This window comes from Myiozetetes cayanensis, unplaced genomic scaffold (assembly GCF_022539395.1).
Source record: "Myiozetetes cayanensis isolate MyiCay16 unplaced genomic scaffold, myiCay2020 scf5-8, whole genome shotgun sequence".
Taxonomy (NCBI): domain Eukaryota; kingdom Metazoa; phylum Chordata; class Aves; order Passeriformes; family Tyrannidae; genus Myiozetetes; species Myiozetetes cayanensis.
The window spans coordinates 59651697-59674539 of NW_026087742.1; the positions used below are offsets into that span (position 1 = coordinate 59651697).

General features: G+C 44.1%; 1 protein-coding gene across 1 annotated transcript in view; it reads right to left on the bottom strand.

Annotated features, from left to right (window-relative positions):
- The window catches only part of SIAH3 (siah E3 ubiquitin protein ligase family member 3), a 46238-nt gene extending 24361 nt beyond the window's left edge, over positions 1-21877 (bottom strand). Inside the window, exon 1 of the mRNA XM_050334081.1 lies at positions 21486-21877. Within this exon, the coding sequence (XP_050190038.1) occupies positions 21486-21620 (135 nt within the window). The 5' untranslated portion in view covers positions 21621-21877. The remainder of the gene's footprint in view (positions 1-21485) is intronic.
- Positions 21878-22843: the final 966 nt, after the last annotated feature.

Genomic DNA, 22843 nt, shown 5'->3' on the forward strand with positions numbered 1-22843 from the left:
GATCAAAAAAGTAAAGTGAAAAATTCTGAAATATAGAGAATGGCACATTTGAAAATGAACTTGTGTTTGTGCCTTTTATGGAAAAGATAGGCCACAATGCTGAGCTATCTCTGCACTTAACCTAGTAGCAGGGAAAGACCTTGCAATGCCATATTGAGATAAGGTGCAAGGGACAAACAACAAAAGAGCTGGTCCGTGACATCCACCACAACAATGCAGAGAAAATGCAGGGTGTGAAATGAGCCCAAATGACAGCCCCCAGACCTACACTAGAAACAGCAATAGGGAAAAAACAGTAGGAAACATTCACCCACACAGTTTGAAGAGTTGATGCATCTCATACTCCAGTTGTCTGCATTGGAGGAACCACATGAAGAGCAAGCAATGTAGAGTGCCAGCAGCTGGAATTGCCAGACCGATTTTGTGATTTGCATCACAAATGACCAGAAAAGAAGTAAAAAGAAATGAGAGGTCAGGGCAGCCAAGACTGGCATGCTAGTTTTGTCCAAGGAGGCCTGCCAGAAAATGGACTGAGCTGGTAGTGAAGTCTTCAGCCCCTGCAGATGAAGGTTAACCTGCACTGTGATAGCATGCTCATTTCAGGTGTGATGGCAAAGACAGCAGCTGAGCAGCTGCTGTAGGAATATGGTAATACCATCTTTTGAAAATTTGTTTGTCTGTGATGCCTGGTGGGGAACTACAGAGGAGGGAAGTGGTAATTTACATCCCAGGGCCAGATGAGAGCACCCACTTGAAATGTTAGCGGTGTTTCCACCCAGGCCTCACGTAGGTGAATGCAGAAGGGGAGAAGTGATCTTCTCTTTAATCTTTCCATACACCTTCTTGGCGTGAGGCTGTCCCAAAACACAGTGCAGGTGTGGTCTGACCACAGGGACATTCAGCATCACTTGTATTACATGCCTCTCCTCCAATGGCCTTCATCATACAGCTCTGCCCTTCCTTCCCTGCTGCCCCCTCCCCCATTTGTGGCACATAGCTCTGAAATTAGCATGACCCCCACAGCCCATCCTGACCCTCCAATCTGTGACTTGCTGCCCATGGTGCTCCCTATGCTTGTAGCCAAATCTTGGCCCACTGGCCAACATTGCAGCAACATGTCCTTAGGGCTTTCTCCCCTGTTTCAGTTATTTATTATTTCACACAGGCTCCTCATGTTTTGGGAGCATGCTGGTATTTTCTGATCTTAAGCTAAACTCCCTTATTACTGCTTTAATTTCTGGTCTGGCTGTGTATGATATGAAATGCTTAGGAGCTCCAAACATGTTGCTCCAAACACTTTGGCAGCTTGCTTCCAATGCACTGGGTTTCTAGTGGTCCTCACAGCGCTGAGGTGAAGCTGTGAGAAGTCAGACATTACGGGTGCAACCACAATGACCAGGTCTGAGAGCCTCTTTTTGTATGAAGTGCACTTGTGGAAACGTGGCAATCCGTTGCTTCCAGATAAATAACAAATGACTGAAGTGGGTTGCTCTCCCCTGCCTTTGGATGTGATGAAGGACACTGCATTAACAAGTCTCCTAGCTGCCACGATAACATTTCTGAGCACGGAGCCAGCACTGGCACCCTCAATGTCTCCTTTCCCTACCTCCTCTGAGACAAATTGACCCTGGCTAAGTAAGAAAGGACTTTCCTAATCACATTAGGATCAGTTTAGATGGCAGAGAGGGTAACAAAATTAGAGCTTTTAAACCATTATCTCTTCTTAATGAACATCTGCGTTGATACAAGCCCACGGAGAGTTAAGGAAAGCTGAGCTATGTCTGATCTCATTACAGCTTTAAAAAAACAAGTATGTGATTGAAAGCTGGTCCATGGCTGTAAGAAAACCATCAGTCTTTTTGTAAGAGGCAAGAAAGGGCTCTGCTCAAGCCCAGAGTGGCTATATTCTGATTCTTAATTTAAAAAATAAAATTATCTTCAATTCTTCAAATATTTTCCTAGGCTCCATATGCCAACTAATATATAGATATGTACCTAGTCATGTAATGTGTCTATAATTTCATATTATATGTGTTACACCATAGTGTTTTAATTGTGTTGTCTGCATCTTGTTTGATGCAATAAATTATTGTAATATTTTACATAACCAGAATTAATACCTAGTATGAAGATGCCACGGAGCGTGTCTGATCTGCTTGCTATGACAGCAATAACTGAAGTGATATTGTTATTGTACTAGAGAGAAACAGGAACTCTGCAGAAAAACTGGACTGGATGAAACAGGGAATAGGACTGGATTTTGGCTAATGCAGGGTAGACACTATATAGCAGATGATACAGTGGTTAGTTTTACTGTGCAACATGTTTTTCTTAAAAGCAATAAATGGGAATTGTTCACATATTTCTTAGAATCACAGAATCTTTTAGATTGGAAAAGATCTCTAAGATCATTGAGTCCAACCATTAACCCAGCATTGCTAAAGCTACCACTAAACCATGTCCCTGAATACCACATCTCCACATCTTTTAAATACCTCCAGAGATTGTGACTCAACCACTTCCCTGGGCAACCTGTTCCAATGCTTGACAACCCTTTCAGGGAAAAAATTTTTCCTGTTGTGCAATCTAAATATTCCCTGGCACAACTTGAGGCCCTTTCCTCTCAGACTGTCACTTGTTGCCTGGTAGAAGAGATCAATCACCACCTTGCTAGAACCCCCTTTTAGGTTTTTGTGGGGAGCGATAAGGCCCCCTGAGCCTCCTCTTCTCCAGAAGACCTCCAGCTCTGTCAGCTTCCCCTCATAAGACTTGTGCTCCACATCCTTTCCCAAGTTTACTGCCATTCTCTGGACTTGCTCCAGCACCGTCATGTTTTTTGTGTAGTGAGCGGCCCAAAACTGAACACGGGATGTGAGGTGCTGTTTCAACAGTGCCAAGTATGGGGGATGATCACATCTTAACATAAATTAGGAAAAAAACAGGACTTCCTGTTGACTTATCAAAGTATAATTTACTGTTACAAAAATCCCCTCCTTTTATTCATATATTTACATATAAAAATAAAACTAAAATGGGAAAAAAATCAAATAATACTATCTTGAATTTGATTACATGAGACAGATGGGCCCAAAACACAAAGCTGGTATCTGGAGCTGCCTATATCCAGAAAAAGAAGATCAAGTAGTGAACCTGAGTACTGGAATTCTGGTCATCCACATACCTGAACAATCATGTCAGTCACTGGCTCTCTTCACACCACCCTCACTACATCTCTCCAAAGTGAAATTGTTGTAGCGAAAGCTAACCCTAACCTGAAGCTGAAGAAGTCATTTGCATTTAGCTTCAGGAAAGAGATTACTTCCCATCCCTCTTTTATTTAGCAGTATAGACATAACCCACCAGTCTTAGATGTTCATACTGGATTTCCTCTGTGCTAACATCACTTCTGCAATGTGTTTATGTTGATATGTGTAAGTGTGCATGTGCTGCACACACACACATACACACACACATCTCCTTTGCTCCAATTTGGCAGAAACATGAGCCTAATTTTGAAATGTCACATCTAAAACGTAATCTCCCAAAAGAGTTTGCAATGCAAATCACTTCAGCAGTCTGGTTCACGGCACCGCTCTAAAACCAGTAATAAAGGTAACAGACTGAGCTGAGAGAGAAAAAACTTTTTCAGCCAGCCTCACCACCAAAGTCTATTATGAAATTATTCTCTCCATCTACAGACATTTAATTGCTACCTGGCTTTTGAACTCATTAAATTCCAGATAATTAATCCCCAAGTACTAGATTTTCACTGCCCCAAGACACTTTGACAGGTTTTCTTAGCAGTGGCCCTGAAATGATCGTTTCCTGCTCTCAGTGCTGAACATGCTGTGTCTAGCAGTTAAATCCATGTCCATTAATAGCAGACCACTTGGTTATACCAACAGGAAGAAAAAGACAGGAGAAAAGTACAAGCCTTGCATTATCATCAGTTTTGGTGTGAATTTGAGTGATGAGAAAAATGCAGATTTGTCCACCTGAAGGACAATTACCCTGTGCTCTCCAGGGAGCTTGGTTGGCAGAATGGCCAAAGAGCCAGGCTGAGCTTCAGAGCTGCTGCCAGCAGTGTGCTGCCATGCACCTCTCCTGCCTTGGGATTGTCACCTGCCCATCCATAGTGCAGAGACCAAAACCCAGTCCCTGTGTTTTGGCATTGAAACCATCTCCCACTTTGACTCTCCATTCTCCAGTTCTGGTTCGAAGGTGGATAAAACTTCAAGGAAATGAGCCCAATATGCTCTCAGATGTAGATTACGGTCATAAAAACATCGCTGCAATTTATTGCTAAGTAAATTCTGCCACAGATTCAATTTAGTTAAAACTTCCCTCTTCCTCTTAAATAATCACCAGAAGGCATTTGCTGCAGGTCTCCCCACCACTGACCAGCACCAGCAGAGGCATAGCTGAAAGGCAGCATCCCACAGGCACTGCCCAAGCAATACCCTCAGGGGCAAACAGAAGGCATCTTGCATGAAATTTGCACTTTTACCCCTGAGAACTCCACAGCATCCTATTTTTTTTTCTATGATTTGTATAACAATTTTGGTATAATCTTGAGACAATGCAGCACAGACTTGAAAGTAACTTTCTCAATTAATTTTCTAGACTGTTGAAGGTAGCACAACAGCCCTGCCAGGAGCTGAGATGTTCTCACAAAACTCATGTACTTTAGGGTGAGATAAGGAACAGCGTCTGTCCTTCAGCGGGCACCTTTTCTCAACTATAAATGCTATCAGCTTACATTTACTTTTAGTTGTTGGTTTTTTTTTTTTTTAGTACTGCATTTCTGTTGTTGTATGTGACAGGTGCCTGGACTGATTATCTCCAAAACCAGCATAATTAATGGCTTTCTGTAACTTCAAAATCAAATGTATTTTGATCAGCTTCAAAAAGAGGCCTTTCTTTCTGCTGATGGGAGGTGTGAACCTGTAAGTTCTGAGCCCGTGAGACTTTCCCTGACTTCAGAAGAAGTTTCATCTCTCATTCAGCAAAATTACTGAGAATGGCATTTAATGAAAAGAGAATAGACTGAAACTTTCTCCTTTCTGTGTCACAGACCTTGCTTTAACCTCAAAAAGGCCTTGGTTTTTTCAGCTCTAAAACACAGGTGACAGTATTTATAAGCAGACTGGGAGTTTCTACTTGAGGAACATTTTATGAAAGCCTGGCTATTTTCCAAAGACAAGCATGATATTTTCCAGACCAATGAGCCATGGACTCTCTACTGTAGGTATAAAAAAAAGGTACAAGAATATCTAATCCCCTGAAATGGGAGTTTCAATACTTAATTAGAACAGAAGTGACATTAAGGCATTTTAACAATGCCAGGCTGGTAATATCAAGGCTAAGGGAGCAGAAAGCTCATGGCTGTTCCCCCTGATATGGGATGACCAGGGAGGTTTCAGGAGCCTGCAGAAGCAGATGGTCTGTTGGGAGAGTGCTCTCTGCCTGCTCCTGGATGATGAAACTAGCTGGATTGATCAGGATGTGACTGGAGGAAAAGTAAAGGAGCAATCTGGCAAAATGGGGCAGGATGAGGATGCTGCAGCTACTGTGGGAAAGCAGTGGAGAGAGCTGGGACTCTGCTGTTGGGGGGTAAGTGGTGTGTGCAGATATTGCTGGCTTTTACAGAATGCTGAAGCACCAGTCAGTGGTTTTGCAAGCTGGGGTGACTTTCACAAAACCTCAGAGGGCAGAAAGTGCTGATCCAGCTTGATCCAAGAAGAGCTGTAACTGCACCTGCAAAAGCTGGTAGAGAGAGGAGCAGAGGGAAAAGGTGTTGCTGGAGGGAGCAGGCTGATGTGGTAAACACTGAGCCTATTGCAAAACTATCCCGGGGAAGGGGAATCCCACTGAATCTATATAACTTCTATTTTCAATCAGCTGTAATCTATTTTTCTGGGGTTATTTCATTGTCTCCCTTCCAACCTCTAGCAAAGTTACTCTATTTTTACAACAGATGCAGTGTTTCAGTGGGGATATCAAAGTTCTCCCACGCAGGAGGGAGGGATTATTCCTGGTTTTTTTGTGGGATCTCAAGTTGCTGCTATTTTGTTAACATTCATGAAAAAGAAAACACTGAACAACATCTTCCCAGCTTCTCCAAAGCCTTCCAAGGTAATGAAATGTAGCCTTCTTTTTTTTTCTGCTGATAATACCATTTCTAAAAATATCATATTTTGTCCATAGACATGTGATCTTTATTGATGAAAGTCATTGTGTCCAAACTAGAGGTCTTTCTGAAGGACATCTAGCAGCTGAAGTTATTGTCTTAAGCTTCTGAGAAAGGACCTTGGGTTTGGATTTATGCAGCTGGTCTGGTTAGGTTGCCATTAGAGCCTTTTCTAGCTTTAAAGGGTGTGAATTAATGTTTGCAAGGCAAGAAAATTTCACTGTACCTTCACCAAAGCTTCACCCTTTATTATGTCAGTGAAGTTTCAAATGGGATCCCTCCTTTTGCCTGTTCCTGATGCAAGCTTCACAGGGTCCCTCCAGCTGTTTGTTATCAGAGATGGATGAACATGCTGTGAGTAGACAAAGTCTGACAAGCAGGGGAAAATCCTCAGCCTTGTTCCCACTCTTCATTTAGGCCAAGGAAGACAGGAGCGTAATGCCCTGTGATTCCTGGGGTTGGTGGCTGAGAGACAGGTCAGTGATCCTAGGAGACAGTGGTATAACCCTCATTTAAGGGACCAGTTCTGCACTTCCCAGAACTATATCCCTAAGCACAAGGCAGAAGTGGAAGAGCCATTTAGCTTGGCAATTTCCATGTTATCGAGGGAGTTAGAGCAGATGGAACCCTTGAAGGACCACACTGTTGCTAGGTCCTGACAGGTACAAATTCCCTTCCTAATTAATATTTGTTAGCATGTATGTATCACTTAACCCAGATCTGATATACAGAAATGTGTTGTTCATGGTAAGCACCTCATCTCCTTTGATCATGACAGGCCAGCAGCTTTATGAAAGCTTTTGGTACCTGCTGTGTCTACAGAAGAGTTGATTTACGGTTCGCTTAATGAACGTTTTTCTATTACATATTGATTTTCTGTGTGGCTAATAGCTTAACTTTAAAATGATGTGAAGGCCATAACTATGGTAAGTCCATATGAGCAGCAAAACACCTCAACATAATAAAGCAAAAATCACTGCTGACCTGCGGCTGGTGCATCCTCTCTCTGAGAACCTGCTTGAGCATTGTAGCTAACACGTTCTCTGAAATAGTATTTCTCAGAGGTGAGCTCATAAGCAAGTTAATTAAATACCAAATTGGTTATTGAGAGTGCATTTGCTGGGCATGAAAATGTGATGCATCTCTGACATTTCCATCTGTAAATATGTTTTAAATAAGTCGTTGGTAGTTAATTACCATACTGTAAAATTAAGGCAAATAGATGTATTTTGGATGCAATAAGGCATCTGCTGTATGGTAATTAAATAACATCAATGGGTTATTCTTAGATTAAAAATTTTGGAAAAGCAGGAGCATCACATAAAGATAGGGCATTTATTGCTTCCCTGGGCATAGCTTCTGGATTACATGAGGTGCAGAAGATATATTCACATTAGCAACGAGGGCAGCAGAGAGCAGGAAGGAGGGGGCTGATTTGCAGCAAGCTGCTGTATTTTGAAGATGACCTGTCCACACCCCCTGTTTCCTGGCATGAAGTTTGGAGTGGTTGCCAATACTGCAGTACACCAGAAGCCGCTTTGCACTAGGAGACCATCCATGTGTGAGCCACATCGCACAGATGCAGGCTTGAGACCTCAGGGGGCCCTGCACCCCTGCTGTTCTTCTCCAGGGAAGGATTTACCCCCTTGAGCTCATGTATTTATTTCCTTCTTCAGCTTTGGGACTGGGTTTGAGAGGCAAGCCCACCAAAACAGGCGGCTTGCTGCTCTTGCTCCTTTCTTTGCTTTCCAACTAGGGCAGCCGCCTCCAGCTGATGAGATTTGGCCATGGCACCATATTGCATCCCATATGCAGCTCAGCTGATCACATAGCCTTAGCCTTATCTCTCACACTGGAAGATAATATGTGGGGAAAAAAAATAATTTGGAACTGTGACAGCCTCAGTGCTCATTTCCTATGGTGACAGATATCTGGAAAATGAAGTTCCCTGCTAGGACAAAGGAAGACCTTGCCTTTGACGACATAGTACATAATCATCTACTAATGCCTGACGTGCCCCTCCATTCTCATTCTGCCCTGTCCTGAGGCAGTGCACAGTACACCCTTGAATTTTATGCTAGTTAAGAACCTCCTGAATATCACTGAGCTGACAAGTTTTTTTATTTTCCACTTGACATTTGGACATTTTGTATGAGAATTAACTCCCCCTCTCAGAATTAAGGCCCAGAAACTTTATGGTGGCTGTACCGCAGACACTGAGGTTTCTGCCTCTGCTGGAAACTCATCATGCTTGGAACTGGACGAGGCACAGTCTTATCTCTGTTTTTAATGGGGAACCACCAAGAAAACTCAAAGTGATGAAGAGCATTTTTATTTATCAGTGAAGATGAGGCTGGTGGATACTACCACACATTTTTTTTTTTATCAGGCCATTGGTGTGGTGAAGCCTAGATGATTTATGATTGCCCTCCCAAGGCTTTTGCATTTGCCAGGGAGAAGCACAGAGGTTGCTGCACTGACACACACTTTTCCAAAACACTACCTTCAACCTTGACCAAGGTGTCTGAATTTTACTCTGGTTGGAAGCTGAAAGAAAAATGTGCCAACTTTGCTGTCTTTGTTAGGGAAAAGGTCAGGACGTTGGCACAGACCTACCCCCAAACCTCAATGCACGATGACAAGGGAAGTTAGGGGGCTGTTCATGCCTTGTACTGTCTATCTCAGACCATCAGTTTCTGTCCACCTCTGCCTCCTCCCACAGTCCAGCCTAAGCAGACATCCTCCCTTTCCCCCCTGAAGCCAGGGGGAGATAGCATACTCTGTAATTCCGAGGTGGCATGATTGCTTCATTCCCTCTCAGTGGTGGCTGCATATTAACTGTGGATTAATGAGCCCTCTAAGTATTACTTAGTGCTCCTAAAATGCTTTATATTTTCTACTTACAATATAATCATCATTAAGGGATTAAGATTTTAAAAAAAAATTAAACTTAGGTAGCTACAGTTAAGCTTCAGCATCCTCATTTTATTTCTTACCTATTTACAGTGGCATATCCTTCCAGCCTTACTGACACCAAAAAGATTGGCAGCTTTACACTGTTTATGGCAATGCACCAGTTTTGCTGATGGGTCCTTCACACACATACAGAAGATTAACCTACACTAAGAGATTTAAGTAATTTGGCCTCCACCCCAAAACGCTTAACTGATGTCAGAGAACACTGTCCCCCACCTCATTTAAAGAGAGATAAACTAAAGGCATAGTTGCCTGCAGAACATCCCAGCTAGATAATGCCCCTTGCAGCTCTGGCAGCACAGTGGATTGCTGCAGCATGTGGATATGCCCATCAGGCTTGGAGGCAGATAGGCCACAAGGCCTTGGCAGGATGCTGTATTGAACAGATCCTGCCTCCTGCAGGGCTTATTAGTTCAGGCACAGCAGCTGCCTAATGCAGCTATTTGTCCCCTGGGTTCAGCCTGGCTCTTATCCAGCCTCGGCTGCATCTCTGTTCGTCCATTCTTGCACCCCAGATCCAGGGTCAAGCGGGGCAGGAGATGGACAGCGCTGCTGGGGCTGTTGGTGTGCTCAAAGGGTCTGTTTGTACATGGAGGGGAAAGGGAGTTTGGGCACAGAGGTAAGCACAGCAAACTCTCTGTCATCATTAGCTGTAGCCTGGGCTCAGAGCATTGGGTCAGTCACCACAGAGTGCTTTCCAGGGAGGTCAGTCTGATTTTACCCATGAACTCAGGACCAGATGGATGAGTCTTGGGAAAATCTGGTGATACCCACCAAGATGTAGGGTTGTTCCCTACGAGGGAAAAAAAATTATCCACAAAACCAGACTTAGGCTGTAGAACTTGGCTGCAGAGGGCTGGACTAGATTCTTGCTCAACTTTCAACACTCAGCTATTTGCAAGCACCAGGTGGCACAGATCTTACTGGAGCACTGGAGCTGTAATTTGGGGTCATCCAGAACTGGAGGTAGCTGCAACCCACTGCATGACTGCATGACTTGACATCTATTTGATGTAGAGAGCATCAAGGTCCTTTTCCATGAAAAACAGTTCAGAAGCTACTTGATCTGCAAGTTTCTGCTACGTTGTAAAAGTCAAGAAGCAAGAGTTACTATTACAGAAAATGCTGAAAGGCTGCTTTTGGCACAATTTCCCTGTGAGTGAGGAATGAAAAGGTTTTCCCTTCCACAACATCTGCTTCATCAGATTGAGTTCTCTTGCTACCGGCTGTTGATTGGCCTCTGGCAAATTAAAGTTGCTTTAGTTAAAGCAGCAAGTAAGCAGAATACCCAGACACAGCCTGGATTTATCTGTGAACTGGGATGTTCTTTCCTAATCACTAGCTTATTATTGAAAAATCACTAGAAGCTTAAAAATTGTTATGAGATACCTCACCAGTATGCTCATGTTTAGCTGCAAGTCTAAATTATCTCCAGTTGCCTTGTGAAGCTTCTGGAGATTAAGCTGGTTTCAGATCTGTTTTCTGATAGTGCCTTCATCTTTTACCAACAGCCTGAAAGAAAATTCAGTTTTATAATCGGTAATTTACAAACCAGTGGTTATGTGTGTGCAACCATTCATGACCCTAACATTTTTGAATCTCTTTTTTGAAATATTTTCTATGGCAGAAGAAACCAAATAAAAGTTTCTTTTTCTTCTTAAGTTGTATCATTTCCTGTACGATTTAGGCCTTTGAGATTCCAGGCAGACATTGTAATTGAACAAAGGGCTCCAGTTTAGCTGTATAGGGGGAACCAGAAGAAGCGGTGGTGAATTAGTGCAAACATTTGAGTCTGTTTTCCTGCTGCAGTTTAAATCTTGACCTGGGCAAGTAGACACATGCCTGTTTGCAGTGAATGTGCTCCTGCTGCATTGCTGCCTTCTTTGAGTTTACACTCTGCCGAGGTCAGCATGTGCCTGTGGAAAACCACTCCCTGAAGTGCAAATATTAAGTTTAAACCTGGGCTCATGTCTTGAGGCAAATATTTGTATGGGGTACTGCTTGATCCGACAGGGATAAAGACATCCCAGAAAAACATTTTCCAGAATGATGGCAGAGAGGAAACTGAATGAGTCAGACAAGCCCCTGACCACATCACAACTATTCTGTAGGGATGTGCGGAGAGAAAATAAAATGTGAGCATATTCCCAAAGCCAACAAACCTTAAACAAAACGCTTTTCAAGGACCTGTGTCTTGGGCTCCTATCAGATATCCTATGGTGAAGCCTAAGCCATTCCTGATTCCAGGGCCTGCACAGCTACTGCCAAGGCAGCAAAGGAGAACATGTGCCTGCATTTCAGCTGCCTCTTTAGTCTGACATATTAATGCTAACCAATATTTTAATAAACCCACAAAGGCCTGTGAAATGAGTTGAGGCTGTCATAAAGACCAAGCTTTGTCTCCCCCTCTGCTGCTGCTGCACCAGGACTATGACACCTTTTAAGAGATGAACAAATTCATGGGGGATGGCAATATTTTAAGCTCTCCCCCAAAAAATACAAGTCATGCACAGACTTCCATACTGCAAACCATAAGCTGGCCTAAAAAGGCGTTTCCTCACCTCTAGTGATGCTATCTCATCCTAAGTTACCAAAATCTGTGTAATGCCTCTGGCTTTCAGTGATCAAAGAAACAGAAAGAGACTCCACTAAGCCTATGAGCAGACACAGAATCCAGGCACGGAACAAAACCAGCACTACCTAACTAACCTCTCTGCTTTGTGCCTCTTTGCACAGCTAATTAACACAGCCTGCACGTCCAAAAGTGGGTCTGAAGCATTAGGGATCCTGCCATAGGGAGGAAGTAATCATGAAGCAGTTAATTGAATAAGCCCAGGAAAAGTTGTTCTGCCGGCAGCCATCCCATAAGGAGAATGAAAGGCAGATTTGCCCAAGTGGATTATTTTCTCCTTGTGACTTGTTCCACTCAGCACTCTTTAGGAACACGTTTACACTTGTGCCACAGTGCAGTCTTTTCTGATAGATGTTAAACATCTGTCCTCTACCCGTCAGAGTTTACTTAGTATTGCTTGTAATTACCAATAAGGGTGCTTATCCCAAAGCATATTTTGGAGTTTGTCTTGCTCTCTTTTGCCAGCCCTCATCTGCCACAGTGACCTCCTTTCCAAACCGGACTGATTTAATTAGCTGGTGATATCCCTGGGCTTTGGACCACTCATGAGGATTTGCATTTCTGATGAGTTTAAGTTACCAGGTACTTGTATAACTGGTATAGCTCCATACTTTTTCACTGGTGTCAGTCCCCTGTGCTGATCCTTGGATTCTCAAGTGTGTCCCACATGACTTTCTGTCTGCCTTCTTCGTTCCCTTGATTGTTGGTGGCAAGAAAAACAGTCTGTCTTTTGAGAACAATGCATCTCACTAGTCGTAGACTCCAAAGGATGTTGCACCACAGAGGGATCCTCAGATCTCAGGTAGGACAAGGAGGGAACTCGTAATATTGCTCAAGCAAACAAAACCTGGCTCCACTGATCTGTGATGTGCCTTTTCATACCATGGGGGTCCATCCAGCATAGATAGCACATCCCTGCTTGCAACCAAGTATCCTCAGGTGACACTGCTGTCCTTGCAATGCAGCAGTCAGACATCCCTATTGAAGAGGAGGATGTCTTCAGGCTGCCCTCTTCTAAAGAAATGGGTAAGTTTGCCGAACTCCCTCAGGTTTTCCATGTGGTCTTTTACTGGATCGCGTTTGATAATTTCCAGAATAAGTATGTCTGAATAAAGGTCTGCTTCTGCAAAACATCCATTTTTTTTCTGTCTGTGCACGTGCTTGACACTGAAGCCCTGAATGTTCTTGCTGAGGTCAAGGTACTGCCATGATCACCCCACTTGCCACCATCCTGCTGTTTCCATTTCAGCCTCTCATTTTTGCAAAGCCTGAAGATGACCGTAACTCTCCCCTTACCCCAGCTGCCCTATGTAATCCCTGTGTGGTGGTCATTTACTCCATTTTTATGCTTATTACTTTGCTTATTTTCCACATGGCAGTCCCTAAGAGTGGAAGAACATTTTCATCCCCTTTGATGTGGTTTTCTGCTCTGTAGCATCCGCCTCCTTGCTCACCTATAGCATTTGTTTTCTGCACAAGGAGATGTTACCAATTTAATCTTTTTCTGTTTTATTTATGCTCCATTTCTCTGTTTCTTTTTACATTTCAGCTGGCATTTGATGTGAAAGAGTGTGTGATCTTGTGTTTAAGATATTCACAAGGACACGTGTCTCTTCTCCACTATGCATTTACTGGGTGTTGATGGGCAATTCACCAGCCACTCTGGAGCTTAATATTTCCATGTATAAAATACCAGTGCCTAAGGCATCAATACCAATAACATCACTAAAGCTCTTCAAATGATTTTTTTTTTTTTAATTTTTTTTACTGGGGAGGCCAATCTGGAAGTGAAAAAGAGTTTCAGTTTGAATCAGTTCAGAATGATATTGCTATGGAAGAAAAGGCTAGAACTGAAAGCATTTCATCTGGTATGGAAATAGCTGGTTAATATCTTCCCAAAGTTGTTTCAAACATTTCTGCCTTTTAAAAAAAGAACACCAAAATAAACACACAAAGTACTCGGAGGTCTCTGCTGTTCTCCTGCAGGAATGCTTTCATGGTGTTGGTGAGACTAAAGGGAGAGCTAAAGATAAATCCATTAATGTTACATAAGATGCTCAGAAATGGCTCTAAATAAATAAAAGTGCTTCTAATTGTACACTGTGTATGTGTACGATTTATTGGCACTGCCAGGATGCTCTTCCCTCTTTGGAGAATGCTGTGGGAGAGCTGAGCAGGAGTGTTGCAGGTGGTTATTAGCAGCGGGTCACCCAGAGCAATTTTCAGAACTCCAGATGCAACTGAAATTTTTCCATTCAGCACAGCCCTCAATAATCCCTATGGGTAAGAGCCTTGTGGGAGGTTCTGAAAAACAACTGAGACCACTCCCCTGCCCAGCTGCATTGAAGAAGAAGGGATGCGTGCCTGCTTCGGCAGCGCGCACAACAGACCACCAGCTGAAATGCCCACTGCAAGTGGATTTGCTTTGCCACAACAAAGCAGAGGGAAGATATTCTCTTTTGCCATCTGGTGGGATCATTATCATGGCTCACTATACTGGGTGGACAGCAAGTGCTATGGCTCCTTCAGTTGGACCTCCTTGCTCGAGCCCCAATCCAGGGCATGATGGCAATTGGGTTTTGCAGGCATGCAAAGCACTTGACTTCCTTGCTTGAGCTACATCCGCAAGTGGTGACAGCAATGGTTTACTGCCTTTTGCAGCTTTCCTCATCTTGCCAACTGTTGTTTTAAAGTGAGACTTTGTCTATCAATGGGGAAATTCGTGGCACCAAACAAGCTTAATTTTGAATGATTGTGATTTCTTCTGAAAGAGCTTACAGGAAAATAAGAGATCCAAAGTTGCAGTGAAGTTAGTGATGCTTTCTTTTCGGCAGGAGCAGGAAAGCCCCAGATTATGGTATTGAACAACAGATGAGGAGAATCTTTTGGTTTGAGGCTTTGGTACAGCAGGGAATGGGAAGCATGAGAAGGAACAATAACACAGAACGAAAGGTACTTAACAAAAAGAGGAAAGCCATGGAAAGAAAGAAAAATAATGCAATCTGATAAGGTAGTTGACTGAACATCCATGCTTTCCACTTCCAAATATACCACATGCATAGGTAGGTGGGCTGGGAAGTTGCTGTCATATTCAGCCATACCCAAGTGGAGACTTCAGGCTCTACCCAGCTCCCTCAGAAGCTGAACATGGTGGCTCGGCTCTGACCACTTCTACTGCAAAAATCACAACAGAGGCAGGTCGAGCATATTGCCTCCAAAGGACAAGTATTATGGCTTTTAAACAGCATAGGAAAGCCAAAACCCTGCAAGGGTGGGGCACAGACACGGTAGCTCCTTTCCCTCATTTTACCAGAGCTCTTGGGATCTGATGTGCTTCCTTTAAACACAGTTGCTTGGATTACTTAAGAACTTCAGATTGTTTCTGAGAAAAAAATGAAGTTTCTGTGTCCCCCAACTAAGTGTGCTGTGAGTTCTTTGGTACCAGGAAAGAACTGTAGTGGTTAAACAAAAAATTATAACCTCTGTAAATTCCAACTTTTAGGCAAAATTCATTGTAGCTGGGAACCTGGACTCAGACTTTTTAGCACTTGAGGCTTTCAGGACCATGTTCAGTGTTTGGTTTCTCTGTTGAGGCAACCAGCAATGTGTGCTAGTTAATGACAGTAGTGGGAATGTCCAGGAGTGACTTCCATCAGCAGTGAGGCAGACTGAGACCTTGCCACTGATTTCATGTAATCAAGGCTTTACTCTGCACCCTCTGTGTTAGCCACAGCAATTCATTAGGGGCAGTATTTCTCCTGAGGGAGTTATTTGGGCCATTATGTCTAACCCAGAGGGCTGCACTGAGAAATTCCTGATATACTGAGCCATATCAGAGTGGGTGGATTACAAAGTGTTATGTGGCAGTGTCTGATGGCTACTCCTCTCCCTGCTGTCAAACATCCTGTCAAGGGGAGAGAGATTTCTCTAATATTAAAATAACAGCACTGTCTTCCATTGATAACATCTGACTTCAAAAGTCCTGCAACCAGGTGGGATTTATTATAGAGTCATAGAGTCCTAGAATAGTTGAGTTGGAAGGCACCTTTTAAAGGTCATCTAGTTCAACCCCACTGCAATAAGCAGGGATGTCTTCGACTAGATCAGGCTGCTCAGAACCTTGTCCAAACTGACCTTGAATGTTTCCAGGGGTGGGGTATCCACTACCTCTCTGGGAAAACTGTCAGTGTTTCACCACCCTTATCATAAAAAACCTTCTTTCTTATATCTAATCTAAATCGACCCTCCTTCGGTTTAGATTAACCTTTAGATTAACCCTTGTGTTATTGCCTCAAATTCACCCTCAAAATAAAATGTGGGTAGGAATGGACTCAATGCCTACTCACTGTATCCCATCTCTGGAGCTGCAGCATAATAGACAGGACCAGTTAATAGTGGTAATTAATTTCCACAGGGGGGTTGGGGTGGGAGATGAGAGAAGGAAGCCAGAGACCATCAATGCAGAAACTTCTGAGGTGGGAGCTCTTTCCCTCCCTCTCCCAAGGAGACATGGTAGCTGAAGCTCAGAGCTGTCCTGCTTTGCGGCATGCTTGGAGTAAGGTCCATGCTGCCCTGTGTTGTAGTCCCACAGCTCGTGCAGGTGCATGGATCTGCGGGCTTCAGGTTAATGCTTTACTGGAGAGAGGAGTTCCTGGGACCAGGTAGCAGCAGCGGATGGAGAGCCCCTGAGGAGAGCTGCCAGAGCATGCTAGGCCTCCCCTCTGCAGAGGACCATTATGCTCACATCTGCGGGACAGACTGAGGCTTCTGGAGTGCTCATGGCCAACTTGGATTCCAGTTTTGCCTGCTGACATACCTTCAAACAGGGGCAGGGCTGAAGGAGGGCTGTCAAAGCACTGCCTGCTGCTATTCACATCCCTAAAAAAGGATTTAAAAGTCTGAGGTGCCCAGTGCTTACACAGCCCTGTCCTACAGCTGAGAAGGGACATAGGCGCCTTGCCAGGAGCCCAGGTTTGCAAGCAGCAGTGGGTATTGCACATCCTCTTGACACAGCTGTCACAACCCTGTTGGACACTGGGGCCAAATGCCACTTAGTCCCCAAATCATAGCCCTGCAGGGGAGATTTGAGGGTGTCTGGGCTGAGATGGTGGCAGAGGACATCTGGGGGTTGTTAGCAGCAGGTTTCAAAGTCACCCTCCTCCCTTGCACCAATCAAATAAATCTCATGGGGGTGTAATGCATCATAGCACTTTAATCCTGCTGGGGATAAAGTGGATTACAATGCTATTTAGCTGGCCACTGTGAGCAGAGCCAAACTGTTGTAACAGGATTCAAATGCCTTCCCTAAGTCAGAGCAGATTTGCTTTTTGATTTAAAAAAATCACGAAATTACATCTTGGCCCCATAAACCATGTTACAACCCTTTTCAAACATAAGATTAAACTATTTATGCCCTCATTTGAATATGCTTCTTTTTGTAATTCAGCAAGTTCCTTGAAGTTCTGCAGAGGTGGAGATCAGTGTTTTTTACAGAGACTTTGTAAACACACATTTTTACTCTTTATAAGAACATTTTTCACACTCCCCAAAGAGTTAAAGTTGTGTGTAAAAAGCCAGTAACTCCTTGAATGAAGATCTGTTTTACCCAGGCGTATGCAGCATCTTGCCAAGCATCGGCACCTGGCAGGGCTGTGATTGCACTGCAGTCACCTGCCGTGTGTGGCTGGTTTTTGGGACAGGGATTGTTGCCAGCTAAGGCATGAGGATAACCCCCTGCACCTTCACCCTCTTCCCAGGGCGTAATTAGCAGTGCTGTGGATAATTGCTATTAACAAGGGGGGAAGTGTGAAGGAATTCATTGAGCCTCATCTCTGCAGGATCAGCAAACCCTAATCATTTTTTCCATGCACATGGAGCACCTGAAAACTTTCCCTGCACACTGGGACCTGCAGCCAGTGGCATAAATGGTGCTCCTTCAATTAATATGGTCTTGGAGGGAGCAGCCGCTTGGCTGAGGAGCTCTGTTGCTTGACTGTGTCTCCAAGGGGAGATGTCAGGTTGACCACACACTTGAATGAAGACAGGTTACAAGGTAATGTGTATAATATGACCGAAGATGAAGGTGACCTATGGAAGTGCGGTAAATAAGTGGTTTTCTCTGCTTGGCAAGTGAATTTTGATCCCCATGTAGCACTGTGCTGTAAGATGCTGCTGCTATGTCTGGGAAAGCTCATGGGAGGACAAAGAGCAGAAAGCAGCAAGAAGGACAAAGAGGCTCTGCAACAACACCCCCGTCTCCCCCCTCATTTGTACTCCTGACAAACCATCGAAACAGTGGGGGACATTTGCAAAATTGTCTTTCCTGTTTCAGGAATTGTCTTAGCCTATGTCAGGCTGTCGTGCACAGGGAAAACAGCAGCAGATCAATAGAGGTGTCTATGCTGACACTTCTACCGTCTTGCCCTTTAAGAAACACTGAAATGCTCATCAGCCTTCCTGATTAATGAGCCTTTCAGTGGGAAGAAATACATGGATTTCTTTCCAAGTGTGTGCTTCTCTACCAGCCTCTGGACCTCTCCTAAAGGAAGAAGTAAGTGATAGGCTCTGGTCAGGGTCAAAGGTCCAGGCTGTGATTATGATGACAACTTGCTGGCATAACTTTACAAGAGAGCCCCCTTGGTCCAGCTGTGGGTCTGTGACAGCAGAAGCTAGTACAACCTTTCGCTGCAGGGTACCCTGCTCTCTGCTGCTCACTGAGTGCTTTATGTGATGCCAAGTCTAACACACGTTGTGACCACCAACCATGGATCCTCCAGAGTGGGCTGGATCCCACTATCATCCCTGAACACTCCCTTGAAAGTGGAAGGAGCAAGAATGGAGGTCCTGCTGCAATTTGACTTTAATAGAGTTATGTGCGTTGGCACTGATTGAAGACCTGACCTGTATGAAGAATGTCAACCTGCATAATCACAGCAGAGTATGATGCCTGTCATTTATCATTTGCACCAATCAACCAGGAGACCCCGTGCACCAGTGTTGTGGAGATAGATACAGAATAAAATAATCCCTTTGCAAAGAGCTTACAGTTTTGGAGTTAGCACAAACATTTAAGCCTTGAGGAGAAGGGAGAGAAATGACATTGCTCCTAGCCCTTGTTTCCTAGCAGGCTTATATTCATCGACCGCAAACCTTAATACAGTTTTCACTCCACTTGTCAATTGTTAAGATAGATTTGGGGGCTGTCAACAAAATGTTACAGTCGAAATGACCCAGCTAGAAATAATAGACTATGAAACATATAGCCATAATACTGTAAACCAGCAGAGAGGAGTACATTTGGCCCTTTCATGTTTAATGGTCCCTCAGGTGTCATTTGAGAGCAAACACAGCCTTCTTGTGTATCCCTGGGGGAGAAGTGGGCACCCTGAGAAGCAGGTTCATCTGCCTTGTGTCTCACACCAGTTTTTGGACAAGGTGCCTTGCTTACTCGGAGCCAGCTGGTGTTGGCCCACAAGCTGCTACGGGTGGGAACTGATACTGTCATGCTGGGCACAGAGGGGTCCAATCCACCCATGTCCTCTGGATGCTGCCACGACGTGGTGATTCATTCCATACAGAGCTGATGGGAAACCAAACTGAACACCTGAGGAGTAGATCAGAGCTAAAGCCCACTCTATTTATGTGGCTTGATGTGAGCTGGGTAACTTGGGAGTACTTTCAAAGCATGTTTCGCTTTACAGACAGACAGGTTTTTCAGAGCAGAGAGGTTTCTTCTCAGCTTGTCTATCTGAATGATGTCTCAACAGGCTTCTGTGGAGAAACATTTGTTGTAGGGTTCCTAACATAACTTTATCAGAGGAGCAATTCCCATCCAGGTCAAGATGATTCTTACTGGGGCTTCGCTAACACATCAGACCTTTTCCTAGAGGGTCCTGTTTGTTCACAGGAGAGTTTTGCATCCAATGCCCACATTCAAATTATTCAAATCCAAGGCAGTATCAGGATTATTCATCTCTCTACTGGGTTCCAGGTCTGAGCAGTGAAGAGCTTGGCCATGGGGGATTTTATTAAACAGAAACGCCCTATGAGTTTAACACAGAGGAACAATCACCAACTACTTTTGATATGCTCAAAGGTAAAATGCTACAGCTCCTACAATATGAAATCTGCAACTCAGGAAGACCTATAAACTCAGGTCTAGTCTTAGATACCAGTGGAGCAGTAGTCACCTCTCAGTGTGTTTGTGGGATCTCATCAGACAGTTCTACTGGCACTAAAATTGTGTTGTGAACTTTGATAACCTTTTTTTTTCTGCTCAATTTTTTTCTTCTTCAATAATTAAAATTATAGATGAAAGTAGCAGGAGACAGTCAGGGTTGAGCACAGAAGCATTCACTTACAAAATCCCCCCATGCACTTAGGAATGCAGTTATTTCTTTTATCTATTCAGATAATCAGATCCTTTCAGATAATGAGAGGGCTGTGCAGTTTTAACTTAGCTTGTGTTGGTGGAGGAGCGCGATGCTGCGAGAGGAGCGCCTGCACCCAAGCAGTTCATCCCCTGTGAGTGCCTGCCCCAGCCGGCAGTGCTTAGAGCACAGCCTCGCGGGGAAATCCTCCTGGAGTTGGTACCCTGCTAGAAATGACCTCTTCCTGCCTGAGCACAGCCTGAAACTGGGAATATAACTGTGGGAAACATGCCTTTTTCAGGGGAGTGATGCTACTCTGAAAAGGGATTTACCCCATCAATAGACCTCCCCAGGGATCCGTAGCTCAAGAAAGATGCTCCCTGCAGCCCCTCCAAGTACCTCACGGGGACCGTAGCAGAGACAAAAATAAGTTGTCCTGAATTAAATTAATTTCTGAGCTTGTGTCAGGATAGCAGAGCTACCTCACAGGTCAGGTCTGCAAGGACTTCCCACAAAACAGAAGCCACTTCATTAAAGTTGGTCATTCACTACTGTGATAAAGTAATTAAAGCCTCCTGATTGCTTTTTCCCCCTGCTGCTCCTTCTCTACTACAAACATGAAGGCTCTGGTATAGATGGAGCTGTTGACACTTTGTCAGTGAAAATCCAGAGCTGTGCGACTAAGAGAAGTGTTTTATGGGGACTATAAATAGTTTTGCATTAAAGCAAATGTATTCTCCCACCTAAAATAGATTCACCTTGCAAACAGCTAAAGGACAGTTTCAGCGCCAGAGGAACACCTTCAGTCTCCCCTCAGGAGACAGAAACAGCCTTTTTCCCCTGAAAGAGCAAACAACAGCAGTGGAAATGCCTCTGCGGCCACCCCCCCACCCTCCCTTCCTTCCTGTTCCCCACTGCCTGCTAGCATCCCTCTGTACTTAGGTGCCATCCTGGGAGACCACCCAGCATCCTTACACCAAAAAGGGATGTTAATTAATCCAAGTAACTTTTCCAATCATTTTTTACTAGATGCTTGCAACATGCATGCTCATTATATGGGTGAAAGGGATGAGAAAACTTTGGGGAGAGGGAGCAACGACTTCCCACGATCACTCAGAGCAGTGGGTTGCTTCTCCTTTGCTCCAAAGGGAATCATGCATTCAGACAATGCAAACATCCTCTCTGCCAGGGCTGCAATGTGTTAACAACACTCTCCTCTTGCTGCCAGAGCATAATTTCATTCCCTGTGGAGAAACGCGGGTGCTGGTGATGGGGAAGACAAGGAGATGTTAGAAGAGAAATTATATTTTTAACTCACCTTGAGGCTGTGTGTTGGGTTGACGACGCAGACAAGTTGCCCGGCAGCTGAGAAAACCCTCTTTGCCTTGTAGTGCTGAAACCGCAGGTGAATAAGATCTAACACAGCCCCAAAGCACTGGGTGAAGAAAAGCATCACAACTTTTGGCGTTGCTGCTGCTGCTGCTGCTGCTGCTGCTGCTGCTGCTGCTGCTGTTGCTGCTGCTGCTGCTGGCAGTGGGCAGGGGAAACAGCCAGGGAGCCCCTGAGTCCTTGAGCCCGGGGAGGGAGTGCAGTTGGCGAGAGCTACTCTCCGGCACAGCTTAGCATGCCTTCATATTCATCATCAAAATAAGACGGGAAGAGGCTTGCAGCAGCGGGGCGGCCAATGGAAAGGACAGAAATGTTATCCTTGAGGTCCGGAGACAGCCAATAACAAATGCCTCCCCTCCAGAAACTCCCTGATGAATTGAGCCTGGTGGAGAATGTATTATTGAACATTACCATACATCAGCACATTGCATTTATCTTGTGATTACAGCCAGTCATACGTAAGGCTGTGGAGATATGCAGGCAAAATTGATTGCTTAACATCTCCATTTATTAATTGCCTTAATTTAACAAAGGAGCACTCGGATACCAAAGCTACATGTAAGGCATAAGGAAGAAGCCCAACAGTGAAACTGTTAGAAAGTAGCAAAAATAGGTTAAGCAGACTGTGTTTTTACTGAGGGAGAAAAATCAAATATGCAAAGAGAGTCACAGTTCCTTGCAGCGGTTAAGCAGAAGTAGAGCTTGCTACATAAATAGATTTGCGTCTGTGCATTCACAGGCTTCAATTTGGATTTTCACCACTCTGAAGTTTTCTAAATTTTATATTCTGCTACTTCACAGGGGTGTCAGCACACAAATAACATTTCCCCCATCACTAAAAATAGGAGAGATCAGGTCTCCGGTCTGGTGTAACTTGGAATAACTCCATTTAGAGTCAGTCATGTTTTCCTGATTTACACTTGCCGGTGTAAATCAGGTCTGATCAGGTCTGTTGGACACAAAGCATGGTAATTACTGCATGCTAGAGCTATGAGAGCATAAAAAGGCACAGAGCATACTTCTAAAAATAATGAAATATGTGATGCATGAGAGCACACACAGAGAGAAACTTGCACTGAGGGAAAAGTGACTTCTAAACCAACAGAATAATTAAACATGCAGAAGGCTTTTGCTTGTCATTCATCTGTATATCGGTGAGCAGGAAATTACAAATTAGCCATTAGATAGTCCTAGACATTAAAAAGGAATTAGGGAAGTGCAACGAAAATAAACACGCTTTTACGTATTATTACCAGTGCGTATCTCTGTTGGTGGGCAGGGATCCCT